The 20,489-nt window shown below is 40.0% G+C and overlaps 1 protein-coding gene across 2 annotated transcripts in view; it reads right to left on the minus strand.

Moving 5' to 3' along the window:
• pros (homeobox protein prospero) overlaps positions 1-20,489 on the minus strand; it is a 236,045-nt gene that overhangs the window by 25,046 nt on the left and 190,510 nt on the right. For both annotated transcript variants that reach the window (XM_089235706.1, XM_089235705.1), the window contains one exon: positions 1,196-4,280. In XM_089235706.1, the coding sequence (XP_089091832.1) occupies positions 1,196-4,061 (2,866 nt within the window). In that variant the 5' untranslated portion in view covers positions 4,062-4,280. The remainder of the gene's footprint in view (positions 1-1,195; positions 4,281-20,489) is intronic.

Here is a 20,489-nt window from a genome sequence, read left to right on the forward strand (position 1 = left end):
ACCGAACAGGCTCACACACACACACACAGTCCTTAAACCTTAAACCTCCTCTTATCTTAGTTAAAGATAAAAACCTTAGTAGATCTTTTCTCTCTTTCCTCTTAGACCTCCTATTATTCATAATCAATCGTACTTGAAAAATTACTTGTCAAAAAACTCATTTCGTTTTTTCACTTGCCATTAATTATTTTATTGTATTATGTGTGACCTAATTATTAAATCGTTCCCCCCCCCCCCCATACACACACATTATGTCAAAAGCACGAATGTGCGAATTTTCACTTTTTTGTTAATCAGCTGGTTGGACATATTATTTTGGCATCCGAGTTCTGTCTGAAACGTGAATGTGTATGTCTATCCCCTATTCAAACACATGTTACAAAACATTTTAGAAAAATAACATCCATAGAGTAGCATGGGTAGAGTAAACATTCAAACGTCATTTCGCACGTTCCTTTTTTCCCATGGACATTGCACATTCGGGCTTCTGGCATGGGGGGGGGGTGTATCTATACTTATAATTATAAATTTTTAACAAGTTCCATGTTGTTGCCACTGTTGTTTTTTACCCTAGGGCAGGGCCATTTTTATGGCCTTTTCTCTCCCTGTCCTATCTACGCAATTCAAAATTTGTAATTATTTTTCTGCAATAATATTATTTATATGTTTTATTCTTCCCCTTCACACATACGATATGCTTGATTCGATGACGTAGATGAATGAATTGTAATTTGACTTTATTATGACATGTTAATTTTGCAAAAGAAATATACTAACATGAAGGTTAAAAAAAAATTTGCTCGTCCTAACCATACTTCTTATTTAAGCACTAAAAAGCGTAAAACTTGTTGGCAATCGGATATCAAAAAAGCAAAGATGGGGGTTTCAGAAACGCTCGTACTAATAGTGAGTTTGTTTATGGTTCATTTTTATTCTTTTTTTTTTGAAAAAGTTAAACAATAGAGTTTCGGCATGTAATGGGTAAAGAATGTGAGAAAAGGATCGGTCTTTGAAATTGTGTAAAATATGTTCAAATGTGCTCGAGGGGAAGATATGGAAATGAGCCTCTGATCATGCAAAGTTAAGTCATGCAAAAAGAAAAAGGAAAATAAAATTATGCGACAAGAAAAACCAACACAAAGCAAAACATAATGACAAAAAACATATAGATATGGTAATAATGTATATGGCTTACGAAGAAAGGATATCATAGGCACGCCGGGATCGTAGGCTGCAGGGCTGTCTCCAGGATCCGAGATGTCACCTCCGTTGTCCTGGGGGGTCGGCGGCTGTTGATGAAGATGTTGCTGCTGCTGTTTCAGGTGGGTCGTGAAGTGTAAGGAGTCCGGAGAACCTCTCTGGTGATGTCCGTGCGAAGGTATTAGCGGATGGTGGATGGACGTGGGCGTAGTGTTCCGCATGAGGTTGCTGCTGCTGCCGTCGTCTTCCGGACCGTCCATCACGTACTGGGACAAGCGGTGAGGCTCGTACGGGAAACCGTGGAACAGATCCGATTGGTTGAGACTCGGGTTCGGGATGGCCACGGACGTCGGCAGGCTGACCGGCACCAGCGGCGGAGGGGGTGGATGATGAGAGTACAGTTGCTGAGATGGAATGCACTCGGAAGATGAAAGACTGCTCAGAATGTTCGAGTACTTCGGACTGATATCCTGTCCGTCCTGGCTGAGACCGTTGCCACGCATGGAGCCGAGCTGGAGTGGACCACGCGGGTTGAGCCTGGAATCGGTGACCTTGTGCCTCTTCTTCTTGGGAGTGACCACGAGGGACACAGGTTCCGTCTGTTCCGGCATGTCGAGGGGTAACGACACCGGGGTTGTCGAGGAATGGTGGACTGGTGAACCGAAGGGTTGAGACACCAGAGGTGGACCAGTGGGCAACTGGGGCGGACTACCGTACAAGAAAGCTGCAGTCGCCGCAGCTATGCTGGTAGGAGGCTTGAACGGAAAGAAGAACGGAGGTTTCGGCACGGACGGGAGGTCCTGCGGGTAAGGACTGGCTCGAAGGCCAGCCCCGAGCCCGGTTCCGACACGAGCACCTCGATCGATAACTTTTGTGCGCGGAGATTTGCGATCCAACATCTGTGAGAGTAGCGTCGGATCTTTGGGGGTTTCAGATTCCAAAGAAGGAGGAGGGGCGTCCGATTTGACGGAATTTTTCCTCTGAGCGCACCTGGACATCACCGCATCCACAATACGTCCCAAAGACGTCGATAGTTCCGCTTTAAGAGATTCGGCCAACCACTCGTAATCGAAATTGGAATTAGAGATGTTTGGCGGTTGAACTATGCAAGACTGTCTTATCTCCTTCAGAGCACTGTTCTTGTAGCTGTCCTCTGAGGCACTTTGTTCGTGGCGGTTCGGGCCCGATCCCTTTTCGGGGCTGTCTTGGTCGATTACGAGCCTGTTGTGATCGTCGTACATGCTGGCGTTATCGTAATCCAAATAGTTTTTCGGTTGGCAATTTTCAAGCGATCGGTTCTCTTTGTTGACGTCCGAAAGACACGGCTTGTTATCCTCCTCGTAGTCGGAGTTTTCCGGGGTCTTCTGATCGCGACACATGTTCTGGTTGTTATTGCTACTGTTCACGTTCTGTCCCCCCAGCGAACGGGGGCTGCGAGGGCAGTTGTCCTCGTCGGCACTGTCCATGTCGATCATCTCCATGTAGTGCTGCTGCATGGCGATCAGCTGCTCTTGCATCTGGCGTAGCCTCTGCTGGAACGCGGCTATGTCCGAAACGCGGCGCTTATTCGGTGGCGGTTCCATCAACTCCTCCTCGTCTTCGTCGTAGACGACGGTCACGTCGCCATTGACCAGCGGCGTACGCGAGCAAGTCTCATGCTGTTGGGGCTGGTACAGCTTCCTCTTTTTGCATCCGTTGACGGCGTTCGGCTGATCACCGAGCCCCGATCCAGCTCCCTGAGACTTATTGTTCGGTCCTTGCAACATGTTGCTGACTATCGTCTCGACTCTCGCCCTTTTCACTTCGAGATCGTTCGAATTGCCGCCACCGTTGACGATATTATTGTTATTATTATTGTTATTGCTGTTGTTGATATTGGTGCCGCAAGGCGTCGATGAAGACAAGTTGTTGGCCTGCCAGGTCGGAGTAGCGGCCGGAGACCGCGGGCTGCAACTGCTCCTTCCCGGCGACGACGCAGGGCTCGCGATCACTTCCGAGTGCGTCGGCGTAGCGCTCCTCGCAGGAGCGACGACTGGAGACGATGCAGACGCTGCAGCGGGAGGCGAAGATAACGGCGGCTGTTCTGACATCATCCTCATCATGTTATTACTGCAGCTTGCTCTGCTGTCAGTGATCGGCTCTTCGCGAATCGGGTCGGCCCTCTCTGTCGAGTTTCCGGCTGCTGCGAGATCGGACTCCACCTCTTCTACCTCTTCTTCCTCTTCGTTCGTCCCGCCCGCCATCTCCGGCGGCCCGTGACCACCGGAAGTATTCACGGGGCCCCCTTTCGAGGAGGCGGACAAGCCCGGCACGTGAGCGGGTGGCGACTCGCCCCCGCTGCTGTACTTTCTTCCCTGTTGAAGTATGTCCCGAAGTAGGTGACTGTTCGAACTCGTCCCGCTGCCGTTGCTGCTGCTCCTTTCGGGTGTCGGGGGGCTCCCGGGAGACATGTTGAGCATTCCAGACCTCGGCGTACCGTACAGGGAACTGAGATCACAAGCGGTGTTGCCGGGATTCCCTCCGTTCGTCATGAACAACCGACTAGAAGCGGAATTGGCCAGGGACATCGAGCCGTTCAGGGCCGCGTTGGCCCGGTCGACGCTGTCCAGCATCATGAGCGGGTGCAGCTTCTCCTCGTACATGGACTGGATTATCTTGGAGGCGTATCCGTTCGTATGGTGGTAGGGCGACAGGGGCAGCTGCTGCTGGGACATCGGCCTGGAGCTGAAATTCGGGATGCTGGCGTAACTGTTCCTGGGCTCGCCCGCGTCGACCCTCTGCCGGACACGTTTCGTTTTGCCTTTGCTTCCGGATCCCTTGCCGTTTTCCATGGCTGGGTCCAGGTCCTCCTCCGACGACATGGTGGGTGGGAAAGGGAAGAAGGGTTGGACGGAAGAGTAAAACCACGGAGGACCAAAGAGCGACAGTTTTGCTGAAGGGTGGCGCTTCCTTTTTCGCAGAAAAAAAGTATCCAAATCGATCAACGATTACAACACTCTCATGGGTACCCCCATCACTTCGTAAGTGGGGACGCACCACTCGAATCGATCCTTAGATAACGACTGTCAAGCCCTTAGAATCTGCAACATAAGAAAATAAAAATCAATTAATTATTTGAGATAACATCCTTCATTAAAAATGACATATAAAAAAAAATACATTTAAATGAGCAGAGCCCAAATCTCGAAGATAGATTAAAATATAAGAAAAAAAGCTCACATGGGAGAATATTATTCATTATGTAAAACCGTAAAAGGTAAATATAGTAATAATATAATAAACATCTGGCTGGAAGTCAAATGAAAGCTCATGAAAAAGGCAAAAAGAAAACAACATGGGTCCGTGCGAACAGGATGTTGGAATTCCGTTTCCATTCTTTTCCGCCAAAATGTCTCAAACAAGGTTTTGTGGACCCTTGTACAATGAATGACAGGCAGCCTTGAATGCCAAACAAATGCGGTTAGACACGGTGTAGAGCATGGGAACAAAAAAAAAACGAAAAGAAAAGAAAAATAGCCTTACGTTTTCCAACCACAATTTTAACGAAACCTACTCAAAAGTGTCCACAGACGAAAAACTCATTTTCACCGAGAGAATCTGAGAGATTATTTGACATTATTAAGATGAATTTCTTAATTACACAAATTTAATATTATTGATTATAACGTGATGACATAGATAAAATTTGTTGAGATAACCCTGATGAGAGAGAGAGTAACCTGATCAACTTCCAAGTGGTTTTGTTGCATTCGTCTTAACCTTTTTTCCCGATTTTCCCAATTGGGAAAATCAGTTTTATTAATCAGAAAAAAATACTTTTCGTCCATGAAAGCACTAGAATTTTTTTTCCTGAAGGTGTGAGAAACTTAATTCACAAAATAAAAATTTCAATCATTTCAACACATGCGCTATCAATTAACGTTTTTTTAAATTATATATTTTTAAGGAAGAATATAATTTTTTTTAAATTTAATTATGTTTCTATGGATATCGGCAAGAGTCCAAGAAGCATACAGCGAAATGTTTTTCCATGAATTTTTTTTTTTTGCTTGATATGTCTAAACTGAAGGATCAGAAGGGGAGAAATAAAACGATAAAAAATCAATTTAAAATCTGAATTCGACCGGTAAAGGTTGAAAATTATAAAATACTTTGGAAAAGGTAACCATTTTCTTTTTTAAATTCCTGACCTGATAATGATTCCTTATCGTCTCACACTTGTAAAATCCATCAAAAACGAAAATTTATAATAGTTTTTGCAAAAGAAACGAAGTGAAAAAATGTGTCGCCACCCCCATTCCATGCATTAATTCGATTCTATTCAGGGGGTTGGTGCACGCAAATGTTCCAAAAAACTCATTTTACAATTTTTAAATTTTTAAATACTGCGAAATTGTCTGCGTCTGTGTGTTTAGGTTTTTGTTCTCACTGTACTAAAAATATTTTAATATAAAACTGCTGGCAGCATTACACATGCTAATGTTTTTCACGAAAATGCGTTTTTCTCAAAACTAAGTGCGTTGTTAGATAATGAAAAATTTTTTGAGCATACATCACTCATTCAAATGTCTTGAAACTTTGTCTCCCAACACTGGTGGTATATACTTTAACGCAGGCTTTTAAGATTAATTGTTAGTTATTTCTTTGTCGAATTTTAACTCCGACAACACATGCAACTTTTTCACAAATCACCAAAATTTACCCATATTTTTTTGCCGTAAAATTTTTAAAAATAATTTTAATAAAAAATCTTCGTGTTAAAGTATGTAACATATCATAGTGTTGAGAGACACGCAGTTTCCAGACATTTGAATGACTGGTGTTCGTAAAAATTTTCCTTACCTAACAAAAAACTTATTTTTGAGGGAAAAACGCATTTTAGTGAAAAACATTAGCATGTGTAATAGAGCTGTCAGCAGTTTATATTCAAATATTTTAAAAATATTTTTAGTACAGGTGGAAAAAAAACGTTAACGCAGACGCAGACAATTTCGTAGTATTTAAAAATTGGAAAATTGGAGAGAAAATGTGTTTTTTGTAAAATTTGCGTGCACCAACCCCCCAAGGAACAAGCACTCCCCAAAAAGGCATTTCTTTTACGCGTGGAAGGCGGCTTTATGGTTTCACTTTCATTATTTAACTCGTTTAGTATGGCCTGAATTATAATTATTGTTTCACTGAACATTTCCAAACAAAATCTGAATTGATATTCGGAACAATTCTCAATAAATATTAACCAACAGAGGGATCAGTCGTACTCAGTCAGTTTGCGGCCCTGTTCAAAAATGATTTTACGGACTTTCTATCTGCATGCATGCTCCCTCTAAGGAGAGACTCATAGGTCTCCTGTCTAGAAGCCAAAGGATTATAAATTATTATTATTTGCTGCATATATTCAATAGAAAATTAATGTATATGGTCTAGTGTCCACGGGGTGGGAAGAGATAAGAGGGGGTGCCACTGAAATTTTTGTAAAACTTCAGGCCACTCCTTGATCCTCGATTCCGTATATTTCAGAGTAGCGGTTTTTAATCAGGCCTCCGTGGATTCTTTGGGGGATCCATAGGGAAGTTTCAAGGAGGGACTCTGGAGGTTGGATGAAAAACAATCATTTTATTGCTCTCACATTATTATGTGCTGCATATTATTCAGTAAAAGAGTACGGGGTCATTCCATCTTATTAGCAAAGAGGATTTCATGCCTTCGTTTTATTATCACCGAAGATCCCAGGAACACAAAAAAAGGTTAAGAATCCTTGTTTTAAAGGGATAAAGTTAGAGTCCCAAAAAATGTGCACACAAGTGCTGAAAAGTATCGACAGCATAAAATGCGCAACCCTCACAAAAAGGAAGAAAATCTCAGAATAGATGAAAGAAATTATTCCAGAGTTAATGAAAGTCTTAATAAAAAAATTCATGTCCCCTCTTCTCTTTTGACTCACAACTTCATTGGCATCACCCGTTGAGATGCCACTACAGTAGGACGTATCGTAGAAAAGAATTTTTTTTTTCCCTCCCCACATCCAAATGGCCGGACAATCGAGTAGTTTTCAATTCCATCCGGACCCAATCATGGAAATGACTCACCAGAGATCGATCGACGACCGAAATAAGGAGGTCAAACGATCCGGCCATCATAGAGAGAGAGATAGAGAGAAATCCATCACACAAATAAATACACACAATCATCGAAGATGACGATAAATCACGGGTCATTTACCCTTCAACAACACCACCGCCACCATTAAACTAATCCTAACTAGCAGATGGCGAGAAAGAGACACACACACACAAGGGCCACGGGAAATCCGATAAATACAAACACAAGAGACAGAGCCCTTTTTTTTTTAAAAATATTATTCAGTCCATATGGAAACAATAACAGGAGCATGTACGGCTTTGTCTCCATTCCTAGCATTGTCTGTGATATATGCTAGGCCAGCAGCTGTTGCTGTGGATTCTCCTCTCCCTTGTCTTTTCATTTTCATTCATCCATCCTCAATCAGTCCCACAGGTGGGTTTTGAGCTCATTCCCTACGAGAAAAAGACACATATCGGAAATGGGCAAAAAAAAAAAAAAAAAAAGAGAGCGGAGGTGGAAGAATATTGTCTAATATAATAGAGGGCCCTGAGAAGAGAAATGGAACTGGTGAGAAAAAGAGAGGTTCCGGAAGGCACCCGCCCAGTTTCGAACCTCCGGTGTAGCCTTAGTGGACCGATCACTGGGTACTGCATACTGCATAACAGTATCAGTCTCCCACGCGCACGTACAAACACACAACAACAACAACCTCGCGTAGCGATTAAAGGGCTCTTTTTTTGCTTGCTTCCTTCCTAGGTCCTTTTAAATGGACTGCTGCCCACGCGGTGGCATTTTTTTGTGAGTGTCTTTTGCGAGCACCTCGTGGTCAAAGAGCCGCAGTTCCCGGAGAAGACGCTTCCGCGTATTTCTTTTCTCCCTCGAGAAATGTGGAAGCCTCCCCCCACTTTTTCCTTCTATTATTATTTTTCAGGACCCTGAAGGTTCTCGCCCTTCCTCCGACGAAACTGTTTGCGTACATGGTATTTTAATTGTTATTAGTACTAACACAGCATTCTTTTCTTTGCCGATGACGCATCATAGCTTCCGGTGACGTAATAAGGTGTGTGAGTATCCGTCCTGAGCAGGAATGCATCACACATAGTCCTGTATCGTAGTGTGTACAACCAAAACTTGAGAATCTTCGGTTTCCCACGTCACAAGCGTAAAAATGAGCACCTTCCGGAGAGAATGTCGTTCATGGGTGGTTTTTGACCGACAAAAAAGATTTCTCTCCCAGGAAGATCTCAGAGACTTGAATATGAATATGATGACACCTTCCTAAAGGGACACCTCCCTACACGGCGAATTCATTTAATTATTTTTGTCTGAAAACTTCTATTGTATCCATAGGCGCCGGTATATGGGGGCTCGGGTTATCTGAGCCCCCTATTCCTTAACAAAGGCAGAACTTCCAAATAATACATGAATATACAACTCACTACAGGGTTTTCTCGGGGGAAAGCTGGGCAAATGCAATTTCGCCAATTTGTTTACTGTAAAATTCGATTATTTTATAACGGGATTATTATTTAATTCGAACTTTAATTTAATATAATTATAATTAATTTATAATTATAATTTAATTAATTTTTCTCACAAAATTTTCCGTACCGTCACCCTTCACTAGGTGAAGCCTTGATGCAACGCACCCCCCTCTCTACCTGAACCAATTATATATGGGATGATTGGCAACTTTTACTCCCCAAATCCTTTCCTCATGTCGGCGCCTATGACTGTATTTGTGATTATTTGACAATTCGATGCACCGGTTCAGAATTTTTCCGTATATGTTGTTATACACCTTTATGAAATAGGCGGAAGGTGCCTTATCTCCTCTGGTGGGACATCTATCTCCTTGAATGGTGGACGGCCTTCAACCAGAAGTTTTACTGTATTAGACTTTTTTTTAAATTCCAACCAATTTTTGCTTTAAACCTCTTAAACACAGCTAGCTTCGTTCTTGAGGAAATTAGCTTTTTCGAGAGGTGGCGCTTCAATAAAGGTGATAGTGTTTTGGAAAAAATTTTGAACCAAATAAAAATGAAGTGTTACTATTTGGAGCATAGTTTCCAAAAAAAAAAAATTTCATCACTTCTCTGCTTGGAATTTGTTCCTCCTTAACTCCCATTCCTGAGCAATCTAATATTGTATTCGTGACTATTACCGCACACCCCTCCCCTTCCCAGGTAAGTTCGATCACTGACTTTAGGAAACATTGATTCATTGAACTTTTAATAAAGATGGCTTATGAGAGAAGTTTCACTCTTTTCCGCTAATTCATAATGATTCGTAAAATATGGGGTATTTGAGAATGAAGTAACGACATATGTTTGGGAAAAATTATTTTTAATGTAAGTGTGAGATGGAGGTAATGACTTCCGAATTGCGTATCATTTATGATTCAGTCGCCGTCAAAATTTTGTGAGATCAATCTGAGGTGCCTCGAAATATTTCAGTCATTTCTCGTCTCATGTGCGCGTTTGTAAAAATGTTTTAAAAAAGTGAGATATTAGAAGGTAAAGGAATTATGAGACACTCAACTAACCTCTCGTGTCACATCATTACAGGGAGTGCCGCAAGACATTTGGGACCGCTTTCTTTTAAAAGGTCTCTTCGCGTTCTTCCAGAGTCACCCTTTCGCTTTTCCGAGGCTTAGTTCGTCCTGGCATAGAGTACGCCGTACGGTTTTGGAGACCCTACCTTCAGAAGCATATAGGGTCTATATCCTTCTGTATATGTATATACACCCCTTGAAGGGGTGCAAAAAAGAGTCACTATAGCACTGGCGGGTATGCAAGGCTTGAGCTATGAAAAAAGACTTGATTCGTTCAATATGTTTTCTTTCGAACAACGTATCGTAGAGATAAGATTATTGAAGTATTTAAGATTTTTTTCGGGGGAAACCATATGATGAGCCATGAAATATTGTTACGCGATCGTCCAAATGTTTCGACTCACGGACACCAGTTTCGATTAGTTAGGGATTGTGTCACTGGCAGTTTTTCTCTAACAGGGTTGTAAATGCATGGAACAGCTTTTCTTCTGATATCGTGAATTCCCCCCCCCCCCGAATAGGCACCTTCAAGAAGAAATATGATAAGATGGGTTGGAGTAATCGAGAAGCTATCCATATTTAAAGAATGACAACCAACCATTATTTCTATGGGTGGATATTTTAATTGTTTAGTTATTTTTGTTTTTTACTCATTATTTTTGGGTAGCCTGTATTTCGACTACGACAGCCATAATTTTATGGGCTTTTTTCTAATACGACTTATATTTTTATATATTTTTACTTCCTCGTTTTTCTTTCTTCCCCAGCCATACCGTTTGGGCAATTTGCCTGCTGTGGTTTCTAATTTCGTATTTGTATTTTCAAGTATCAAGAAGGGAGGAAAACAACCGTCGAAAATTTGAAATGCTTATTCTCCAACATTTCGAAGATATTTCAAATCCTAATCTCTGTCTCTCTCTCTGTGCCGAAAACATAGAAATTTGGAGTTACCCCTTGATAAATTTTTTGAATGAAGTAATGTCCGCGGCACGTGATACACATCTCTGGCCAAACTACTGACTCTCATTTGGGCCAAAAACACGTTTTTTTTCCTCTTAAGGAGCGGCGAGCCTTGGGTCTGGAACGATCCAACCTTGCAGAGATTACGCTCGTTATAAATATATTATTATTAAATTTTCTACGACACACGAGTGACCTCCATTTTCACTGCCAGTATAGAGTTCTTTATTTCCTCCCCCACTCGTCTTTTTATGACTGTTTCGCGTTTTCTAAGAATTCCTTGGAGCGTGGCAAAAGGAAGCACGGAGGAGTCGGTTGAAGGGGGGAAACGATCAAGGAGATATCACATATACCTACTGCTTGCTATATAAGACGTAACATATAAATATGTCATTCTTATAGGAAGGCAACAAGAATAAGAATAAGAAGGGTGGAGGGATGGAAAGCGGATTATAACACACACGCGTAAACATTAGAGCTGCCGCTACAGGTGCTGCACGCGCTGCCACACGTTCATCATCATTTTTTTTTTTTTTATATCTTTCACGCTTCAGGGAGAATAAGATGGAAATCAAAGACTTCCACCCTGACCTTGGAGGAGACAAATACATACTGTCTCCCTTCTCTTTCTTATAAGTCCTTTTTTTTTGAAGAAAATTCACATAATCAGACATTGCTGGTCTTAAGCAATAAAATGATCTTGTGTGATGGTAATATATGAATGGTTTTCTCTATTTATCTTATTTCGAACAGTAAGGATGGTGATCATATTCCGTACTTATACCACGGGACTAAATTTATTTTTGATTGAGGGGGGGGGAGTAAATATTTTGGCACCCTGTTCACAATATTATACAAAACTCGTGTTGTTATTATTTGCATTTCTCTTCCGGTTCATTATCACACAGTTTTATTTTCTAGTTTGACGTATAAATTTTCAAACCTAACCACAATTATAAAATCAAAGCCACGACAGATAATTTCCCAGTAAGATGACTGAAAATGAATAAATATAAATATACAATTAAAATTATAATTGAAAATATAATTACGGTAACAAATGAAAATAAAATGAAAATAAGAAATGAAAATAAAATTAAAATAAAAAATGAAAATAAAATGAAAATAAAAAATGAAAATAAAATGAAAATAAAAAATGAAAATAAAATGAAAATAAAAAATGAAAATAAAATGAAAATAAAAAATGAAAATAAAATGAAAATAAAAAATGAAAATAAAATGAAAATAAAAAATGAAAATAAAATGAAAATAAAAAATGAAAATAAAATTAAAATAAAAAATGAAAATAAAATTAAAATAAAAAATGAAAATAAAATTAAAATAAAAAATGAAAATAAAATTAAAATAAAAAATGAAAATAAAATTAAAATAAAAAATGAAAATAAAATTAAAATAAAAAATGAAAATAAAATTAAAATAAAAAATGAAAATAAAATTAAAATAATAAGTGGAAATGGAATTAGAATGTTAATTGAAAATGTCCATGCTACGGAAATAACGTAACCCTAAATTAAGAATTATATCAAGGTATTTTACGAAAAAGACAAATTATTAAATCTAAATGTAACAGCTTTTTGTAATTTGGTTTGAAAAACAAAAGTTATTTTTGAATGAGTTGAGGCTTGTTTGGAAAAGGTTGATGATTTTTGATAGTATTTATAGCTATATGGTTGGCTATATTCAGTGCACATGTGCGAATGCGAATTCGTGCATGTTTTTACACAGAAAAATCACGAAACAAATTTTCTAATTTATTTCCCAGTTTTATATTTATGCCAACACTAGAATCTAATTTTTCAGATATTTTGCTTTTTTTTTAAATATTTTTGTTGGATTTCGGTTTTAAAATTTTTACATTACAACATATATTTTTTGTTATATATATATATATATATTCTTTTCCTCTAAGATAGACCTTCGTATACGGAATTAGAAGATTTAAACGCCGGTTATAAGTTTAGAAATCTGTCAATAGCTTTAAAATGACCAAGACGTTGGTCTTCTACTATACAGACCTTGGATTATATATGAGTAGCTTCACATCAAACACGGACATATGTCAAAAAAGTAAACCAAAATTGAGTTAGTATTTTGGTTTCCTATAGGGTTTTTCTCATTCTTTTGAATGGCGAAAAATCTGCTTCTATCAATAACCGACCCAAGCACGTTATTTTTGGCTTCAAAAAAATCATCAGCAAATAATTTAATGAATGTTACTCAGGGAAAAGTCGTTTTTTATGAACTTACTGAAGGTTGCAAATGTTCGTCTTTGATGTGAAACCACTCATATGCTGTATTATATATAGTTTTATACTTTTAATTGGATTGCTGTATTCAAAATATATATATATAGATGTCATATATTTAACTATGGATTATATATGACATATATTAACTATAATAAGGATACAAATAAATACAAATACAAGGCCACAACAGGCAAAATGTCCAACGAGATGGCTGAAAAAAAGGTGCCTATAACAAATATATATATATATATATATATATATATAAGTTCCTGTTGTAGCCTTGTATTTGTATTTATTTGTATCATTATTATTGTCTTCTTATGCCCTCCAAAGCATTACCATAAACTGTTTTTCAGAATTTCCCAAACAGGCTTAAAAAAAATCACAGAAAGCTTGTTACAGTCATGTTATAATAGTATGAGTATTATGCATTATTTACAGTGCATTAATTAGTTTCCCACATTTTTTTTGTTTTACTGCTCTTCCCCCCCCCCCCGCACTTCTACGAAAAAAAAAAATATTATCATTCCCTCTCTCCTGAGGGAGACCATTCGATAGCTATTACCGCCCATTCTGACATTCCGATACGTTGGGTGATATCACCCATTTTGGAAAACACTGCATTATAGATGAAAGCAGATAGGAACCCAATCACCTTCAACGATAATTAGCTTTTGGACTTTGACCAACCACGAAGTTGAACCTCGTTGACCTTCGAACACGCTGATCACAAACCAATCTCGCACCCGACCACCCTCAATCATATTTACGACTTAGTATCGATTTTTTCCCTATTCCAAGACCTCGTGTTGATGAGCATGTCCATCTAAGAAACGAAGAATTAATTTAATTGGTTGGAAAACTGTAACGCGAGATGGAAACCGTCCACCGAATCACCGGACATTAACGCGTCCGTTACCTTTAGCCCGCTCCACTCTTTCCCATCACCTTGTAATTGAGAAACGGCAAAATCGCTAATTTACACTCTGTCCGTACATACTCGTAGAGAGTGTATATGGTGACATCATCCATTCCCTAGCACACCAAAGTGGACTTCGCACGAAACGTCGACGGTTTCTGCCGAGTGTGACCTCATCGTCGTCTCCTTTCGCCCGAAAATCTCTGGAGCCAACCAACGCTGCTGCCAACGCAGGAATCAATAAATACAGCAACAATTAAATTGCATCTGCTCCTTTTCGTGCTTGGACGTGATCTTGTTGAGTGTGCATGTGTGGGAGACTGGAGAAGAGAAGTAATAATGCCCTTTTGTCTGTAACAGCCTCCCAACCTCCCGTAAAATTTCTCTCACGCCCGACTAACACGATTGTCTTCTGGAGTCTCCCCTCGCCTCACTTATAGACACATGTGCATGTAATACATTTTTTTTTTAAATGTCGTGTATGATCCAAAGCAGACATATGATCCAGAGCATTGACCATAACGGGAGGCGACAGATATCCTGTCCAGTGAGCGCGGATGCCACCTGTCGGAACAAAAGACGATCCGTGACTAGGGGAAGTTGTTGTAATAGAACGAAACATGCCGCTATATCAGAGTTTATTCATACACATACCAGGTGATTCTTCTCAAAGCGATATCCTTCAGTTTTTTTTCGAGAGACAATTCGTGGAATTCATGTACCATAAATCTGCGTACCGGATTAACAAGAGTGTGCATCTTTCACGGTTAAGGCTATCAGGGGCCAGGTTTAGACATTTTGCGACCTTCTGAATTATTATCACGGATGTCCGTGTCTCTTTAAGACATGTATCGAACTATAAGGTATCTATGAAACAAGGTTATTGTTAATAAATTATCGATAATAAACTTCAGAATTTGTGGAGTTAAAATGAAATCTGTACGTAATTTTTTATGCTGTTTTAACGGGCAGGTGACTGCATACAGCCTTCGCATCTGCCTAAGTATGGCCCTAAATAAGAGTATAGGAAAGCAAGAAAAGAATGCAGTAAAAAAAAGTCATATGCAGAGTTATTCACCAAGAGTGCCGAAACGAACACAAAAATCTATGGTTGATTCTGAAATTTAAGTAATGTATCTAAATCAGGGCCGTAGCATACCTTCTCGGGGCCAAGCATTTTTTTTTGGCCCTTTAAAAAGGAAAAAAATTACAAAGTGTAAATTTTCTGTGAGGCTCCCCATTTGTCCAGGACCCCCATGGCAGTGCCCCGGTTGCCCCAGCGTAGTTACAGCCCTGATCTAAATAGTATCAGTGCAAAAATTCGTAATTAAATTCGTAATCAGTGACACCTTCGTAAAATAATGATTTAATGTGGGGAGGGGCAGATTGCACAGATTGACATACAAATCAATTTTTTCTATACATGAATCAAAAAATTTTTTTTTTTCAATTAATAAAATCTGCCGCTTTCTTTTCGCATTGTGCCGAAAACAGAAAAAAATTCTCCATAAAAATTAGATAAAAAAAATTCATCAGGTACCGCTAATTGAAATTTTTGACACTTTTTACAAACTGCAATAAATGTCTTAAAAAAAAATTCAGGATATTGCAAAGATGGTATGGGAAAAAAACTCAATTAGCATTAAAAATTTCAATTTTTGAATTTCTATTGAAAAATAAAACCTCAACTAAAATTGAAAAAAAAAAGAAAATTAAAATTTGAACTAAAATTTAAAAAAAAAAAAGGCAAAATTAAAATTTTAGTCAAAATTAAAAAAAACAAAAGAAAATTAAAATTATTATTACAATTTCAGTTAATAATTTACGGAGATGAAACTATCGCAGCAGAGAATTTCGCTTTACGCGCTGATACTTTTCCGCACTTTACTTGAAATTTTAGTATTAACCTAGTATACTAAAATCTCGAAGAAATTCCACGGAACTGACTGAACGAGAAGGTTCTCTCTCAGAAAACATCCAAGGAGCTCCCTCGAGTAGGCAAGCTAATTACTATATGCAGCCCTTACGTATTTACAGATTCCAAATTCCCATGCCAGGAACAACATTAGCTAAGGTTAGGTGGGTGCCAGTGTCTATTTACTAGATTTCAATAGAAACGACGTTGAATGGAGGAATTAGATCTCTGCAGACAGAGAGAGAGAGCCCCCTCTCTACCCTTCCATCGGATTAAGGAAATCCTCCAGCTCCTCTACTCATTCCCAACAATTCAGATTACAGTAACTCCACACAGTCAGCGGCGTATAACCCCCCCCCCCCCCACCGCACCCTTTCAGCCTCCGATTTAATCTCCGAGTGGTCGCTGGAACCACCCGTAACCTCAAGGCAGCGACGGGTAGAAGGATAAACACCGGCAAGGAATCACAGTTGAAGATGATGGATCTTAAAAGTGAAAAGGCACGGAATCCACTCGCACACGCGGCAATGACGATAATAATCATCTACGAGAGAGATTGTGGGAATGCGAAGAAAACGAGGGTCGGTCGGTGAAGAGGTTAATGAAGGTGAGTCCATTTGCATCATCATCTCAAGGAAAAAGGCAAACGTCCCCTATAAAAGGCTTTCGAGTTAATTAAGCTTTTAAATTTATACCGTTGCACACCACCCCTTCCTCCTTCACATAGCCCCTCAGGGAGTATTAGCTTGGAAGAGAGTGAGGACCCCCCCTCCGTTCCTCTTAAATCTCAAAGTTATCTAATAACGGCTGATAATACGAGTTAAGAATTCCAGAATCTCTCATTTTAATTGTACCGTTCCTCCCATCTTCCAGCTAGTGTGTGCTTGGAAAATATTACACGTAGTACCTTCAGTTATCAGTAATGAAAACCTATAATAATAATATGGTAAATACTTGCCATCGAAACATTATCGGATCGACACTGTAAAACGATTTATATCGGAGTTTCAATCTTATCACCGTGCAATACCCTTGTAAATAGTATTTGTGAGAATCAATTGAACCGATCCCAGTATTTCTGCCATAAATACAGGACCTTCTTGTAGGTGTATTTTGAAAGGCTGGCCAAGGTGATCCTTGTGTTAGCCTGAAGTTGTTAAAAGTCACATACTTCACGTCTTTTGAGCCATACCATCAATCCAGAAAGTGTCGTGACGAAGTTCAGGCCCGGTTCAATTTTTTTTATCGAGATTGCTTTGAACAGTGGGTCTCAAACTTTTGTGAACCCCACAGCTCCTTTGTTCGATTCATGGTTCATCTGTGGCTCCCCGGAATAGTTTGATGGATATTTTCCTATGTAAAAAAAACCACCTCAAAGAACAAATACGCACACAAATCAATATCACCTGCTCACCGCGATGCTCTGTTTGAGATTCTGTTTCAGATCCCCTCCCCCAAAAGAAATTCCCATCACCCTTCAACTTAAGCCAACACATAGTATCTTATACAGTCGATTCCACCGTTTCGCAGGGGGCGATATTGTCCACTTTGGGAAATACTGCTGTAGATCGTGGAAACAATTGAAGAACTTGTCTGAATAGTGGGTATGATTTAAAAAAAATTAGAGATTTTTCTTGACGGGAAGACTTTCTATTCCCCCAAATACAATAGTTTTGTTAGAATCGTTGCCCGCAATTAAAATGCATTCACCGCTCTCCAACACTACGGTAGGTTCAACTGTATTCTATGCCCGATTTCTGTATTTTTCTCAGGGCCCCGTAATGTTTTGTGCCCAAAAGTTAGCCGATACATATCCACTTAGTTAAAACAGAGCATATTTAACTCAAGGCATGTGAATCCCTCTTCATGTCATGTTTGCCTAGCGGGCTTCTTATATCAAAGCCGGGGAACTTACAGTCACATTATCTCCTAGCTCAAAAACACAAGTACAGATCCTCACGAAACGTATCTACATAAACCCACAATTCCACAGGTCAGCACCTAGCGACATATCTCCTTGTTTTGACCACCTCCAGAGGAAGCACCCGAAATATATTTTCAACCGCACCTCGAAATTCCACTCATCCAAGAAACTTAAGAAATTCTAACCGGGGACACCGTTAACACTTACACAAGAGGGAGTGCAATGGATCGAATATCGAATAACCCCCCCCCCACCCCCATCGATGATCAAAATATCGTGCAATACTTTTCAAGGCCACACCACCATAACGCTGCCGTATTACAACAGTCTCAAATCGTTCCGTACCACGCGAGGCTAACAGAAAAGTACCCCATAAAACGGTACAAACCCTCCCAACCCTCTCTTATCCTAATGCTTACCTTCACCGTATATATCTTTCACTTTTTTTTGACTCATTCACCCAAGGACCCCCGCACCACGACGGACGATATGATTCGAGCGATATAACGGTCGCAAACTCTCTCACCAGGTGGTACCCCCTCGTAGGTACAGAATGTACCGAACGAAACTGTATCGTAGCAAAAAAAGAAGAGAGGGAGTGAAGGTAGTAATAAGAACAGCACCTTTTACTTTTTAGATCAGCCACAGAGGGGGGAGAGAGAGAGAGGGTCGATTCGCTTCAAAACCCCATTAGAAAGCAATAACAAAAAAAAAACTTTCGCCGAAAACCACCTGGACGGACGGTAATGCATGGTTGGGGGCGGTGGCTGCTGTTTCATACTGATCCCAAAATACGTGTGTATTACACAATGGGGGCGGGAGAGGGGGGGGCGCACACACACACACAGGTAACGGTCCGCGGAAGACCAAGATAAAGGTGCGTATGGAGAAAAATAATAACTCCCCCGAAAATGAGATTGAGGAGGAAGGAGGAGGTAAGAGGTAATAATAAACCCAGGGATTGCCGGCGCCCCTTTTCCCCCCCATATTCTTTCCAATCACTTATTATTAGATGTATATCCGACGGGGAGGGTGGCAGGCCGGCCCAGACACACAGATGTCGGCAGGAAAAGCGGCACGCGACTCGATTCCCGAGATAGCTGTGTTTTTTTTTTGTTTTTTTTTTTGTATGAGGAGGAGAGAGGGGTAAAGCAACCTCCCGCAGTCGCCCCCCTGCACGTATCATAACTGAGAGAGATGTTTGCCCGCACACGGCATACAAATCAAGTTATTTAGTCCTGAGCACTATAAACAGTACATCTGGAAAACAAGCACATCCAATTGCCGTGAAGCCCGTTTTACAGACATTACAGTCGTGGGGGGAAATAGACATTTATAAACTGATCAACTGGTGAAATTTCCAATGTCGCATCGACCGGACACTACTCAGAAGGAAAAAAAACAACCCCTGGGTACCCGAGAATTAGAGGGGGGGGGATGCTATTATTTAGTTATTAGCAGAATCTTTTACAACAGTATCAGCGATCGCATAGGACCCCCAACCCCTTCATCAGGGCATGGGATATGGAAACGGATTCGAAGTAGAAACAAAATTTTTTTAAAAATTTACTGATTTGTCATTTATCTATGATTGAATATCTGGTTTTATAAACAGATTTTTTCCTCGATGCAAATCTTTGATCGATTTCAGTCGAATTTCGCATATATTCCGACATGTGAGCGATATGGTGGCTTAATCCTTTGTTAATCCAGAAGTTTTTTTCGGTACTCGGTTTGTACAGTTCGTACTTTATACCCCCCCCCCCTCAAATTCGGAAGGTCTTCCCCGGTTGCTAACTTTTTCGTATTTATTTTATTTTGAATAGCTCATAAGTTCTGCTACAAAGCCAAATTCATGGGGGGGGGGCGCATACTTCCTCCCTGTAATCGTAAGGAGCCACTATAGCAATGTGATGTACGGTTTTTTCCTCATACCCGACATAGGACCGCAAAGAGGTTGAAAGCTCAGCAAAAGAAGTTTCCATTAAAAAGTCCAGTAAGAATGGTCCTTTGGTGTTTGGCAATATTCTTTTGACTTCCAAAATGGTCTCTTGAATTCAATAATAGTTTTTTTGACTTCAACAATGCTCTTTTGGCTTCACTAATGGTATTTTGACATCAACAATTGCCTTTTGATTTGAAGAATGGTCTTTCTGCTTCAACAATAGTCTTTCAGCTTCAATAATGGTTTTTCCAATTCAGAAATGGTCTTTCGGCTTCAGAAATGGTATTTTGACATCGGAAATTGCCTTTTGATTTGAACAATGATCTTTCCGCTTTGGTTTTTCGGTTTCAATAATGGTCTTTTGACTTCAATAATTGTCTTTCGACTTCAAAAATGTTTTTCTGTCTTCAACAATGTTTTCCTGTCTTCAACAATGTTTTTCTGTCTTCAACAATGTTTTCCTGTCTTCAACAATGTTTTCCTGTGTTCAAAAATCATTTTCGAAATTCATATTTAGTTTCCTTGGTTTCCGAAATATTTTCCTGAGATGCTTGTACTACCAAAATACATTACAGTGAAATCCCTCTTCGATGCCACCCGATTTTACCAACAATTTTTTTGCCCACCGTTGTCCGTAAAAGAGGGGGTTTCACTGCCTTAAATTGCCAAATAACAAAAAATTGTGAAAAAATGTTAATGTCCGAAAAGCGTAGCATTCTCG

The sequence above is a fragment of the Pholcus phalangioides genome, unplaced genomic scaffold (assembly GCF_987345545.1).
Source record: "Pholcus phalangioides strain wild (caught in Gottingen) unplaced genomic scaffold, Ppha-v1.0 ptg000009l_1, whole genome shotgun sequence".
Classification (NCBI taxonomy): domain Eukaryota; kingdom Metazoa; phylum Arthropoda; class Arachnida; order Araneae; family Pholcidae; genus Pholcus; species Pholcus phalangioides.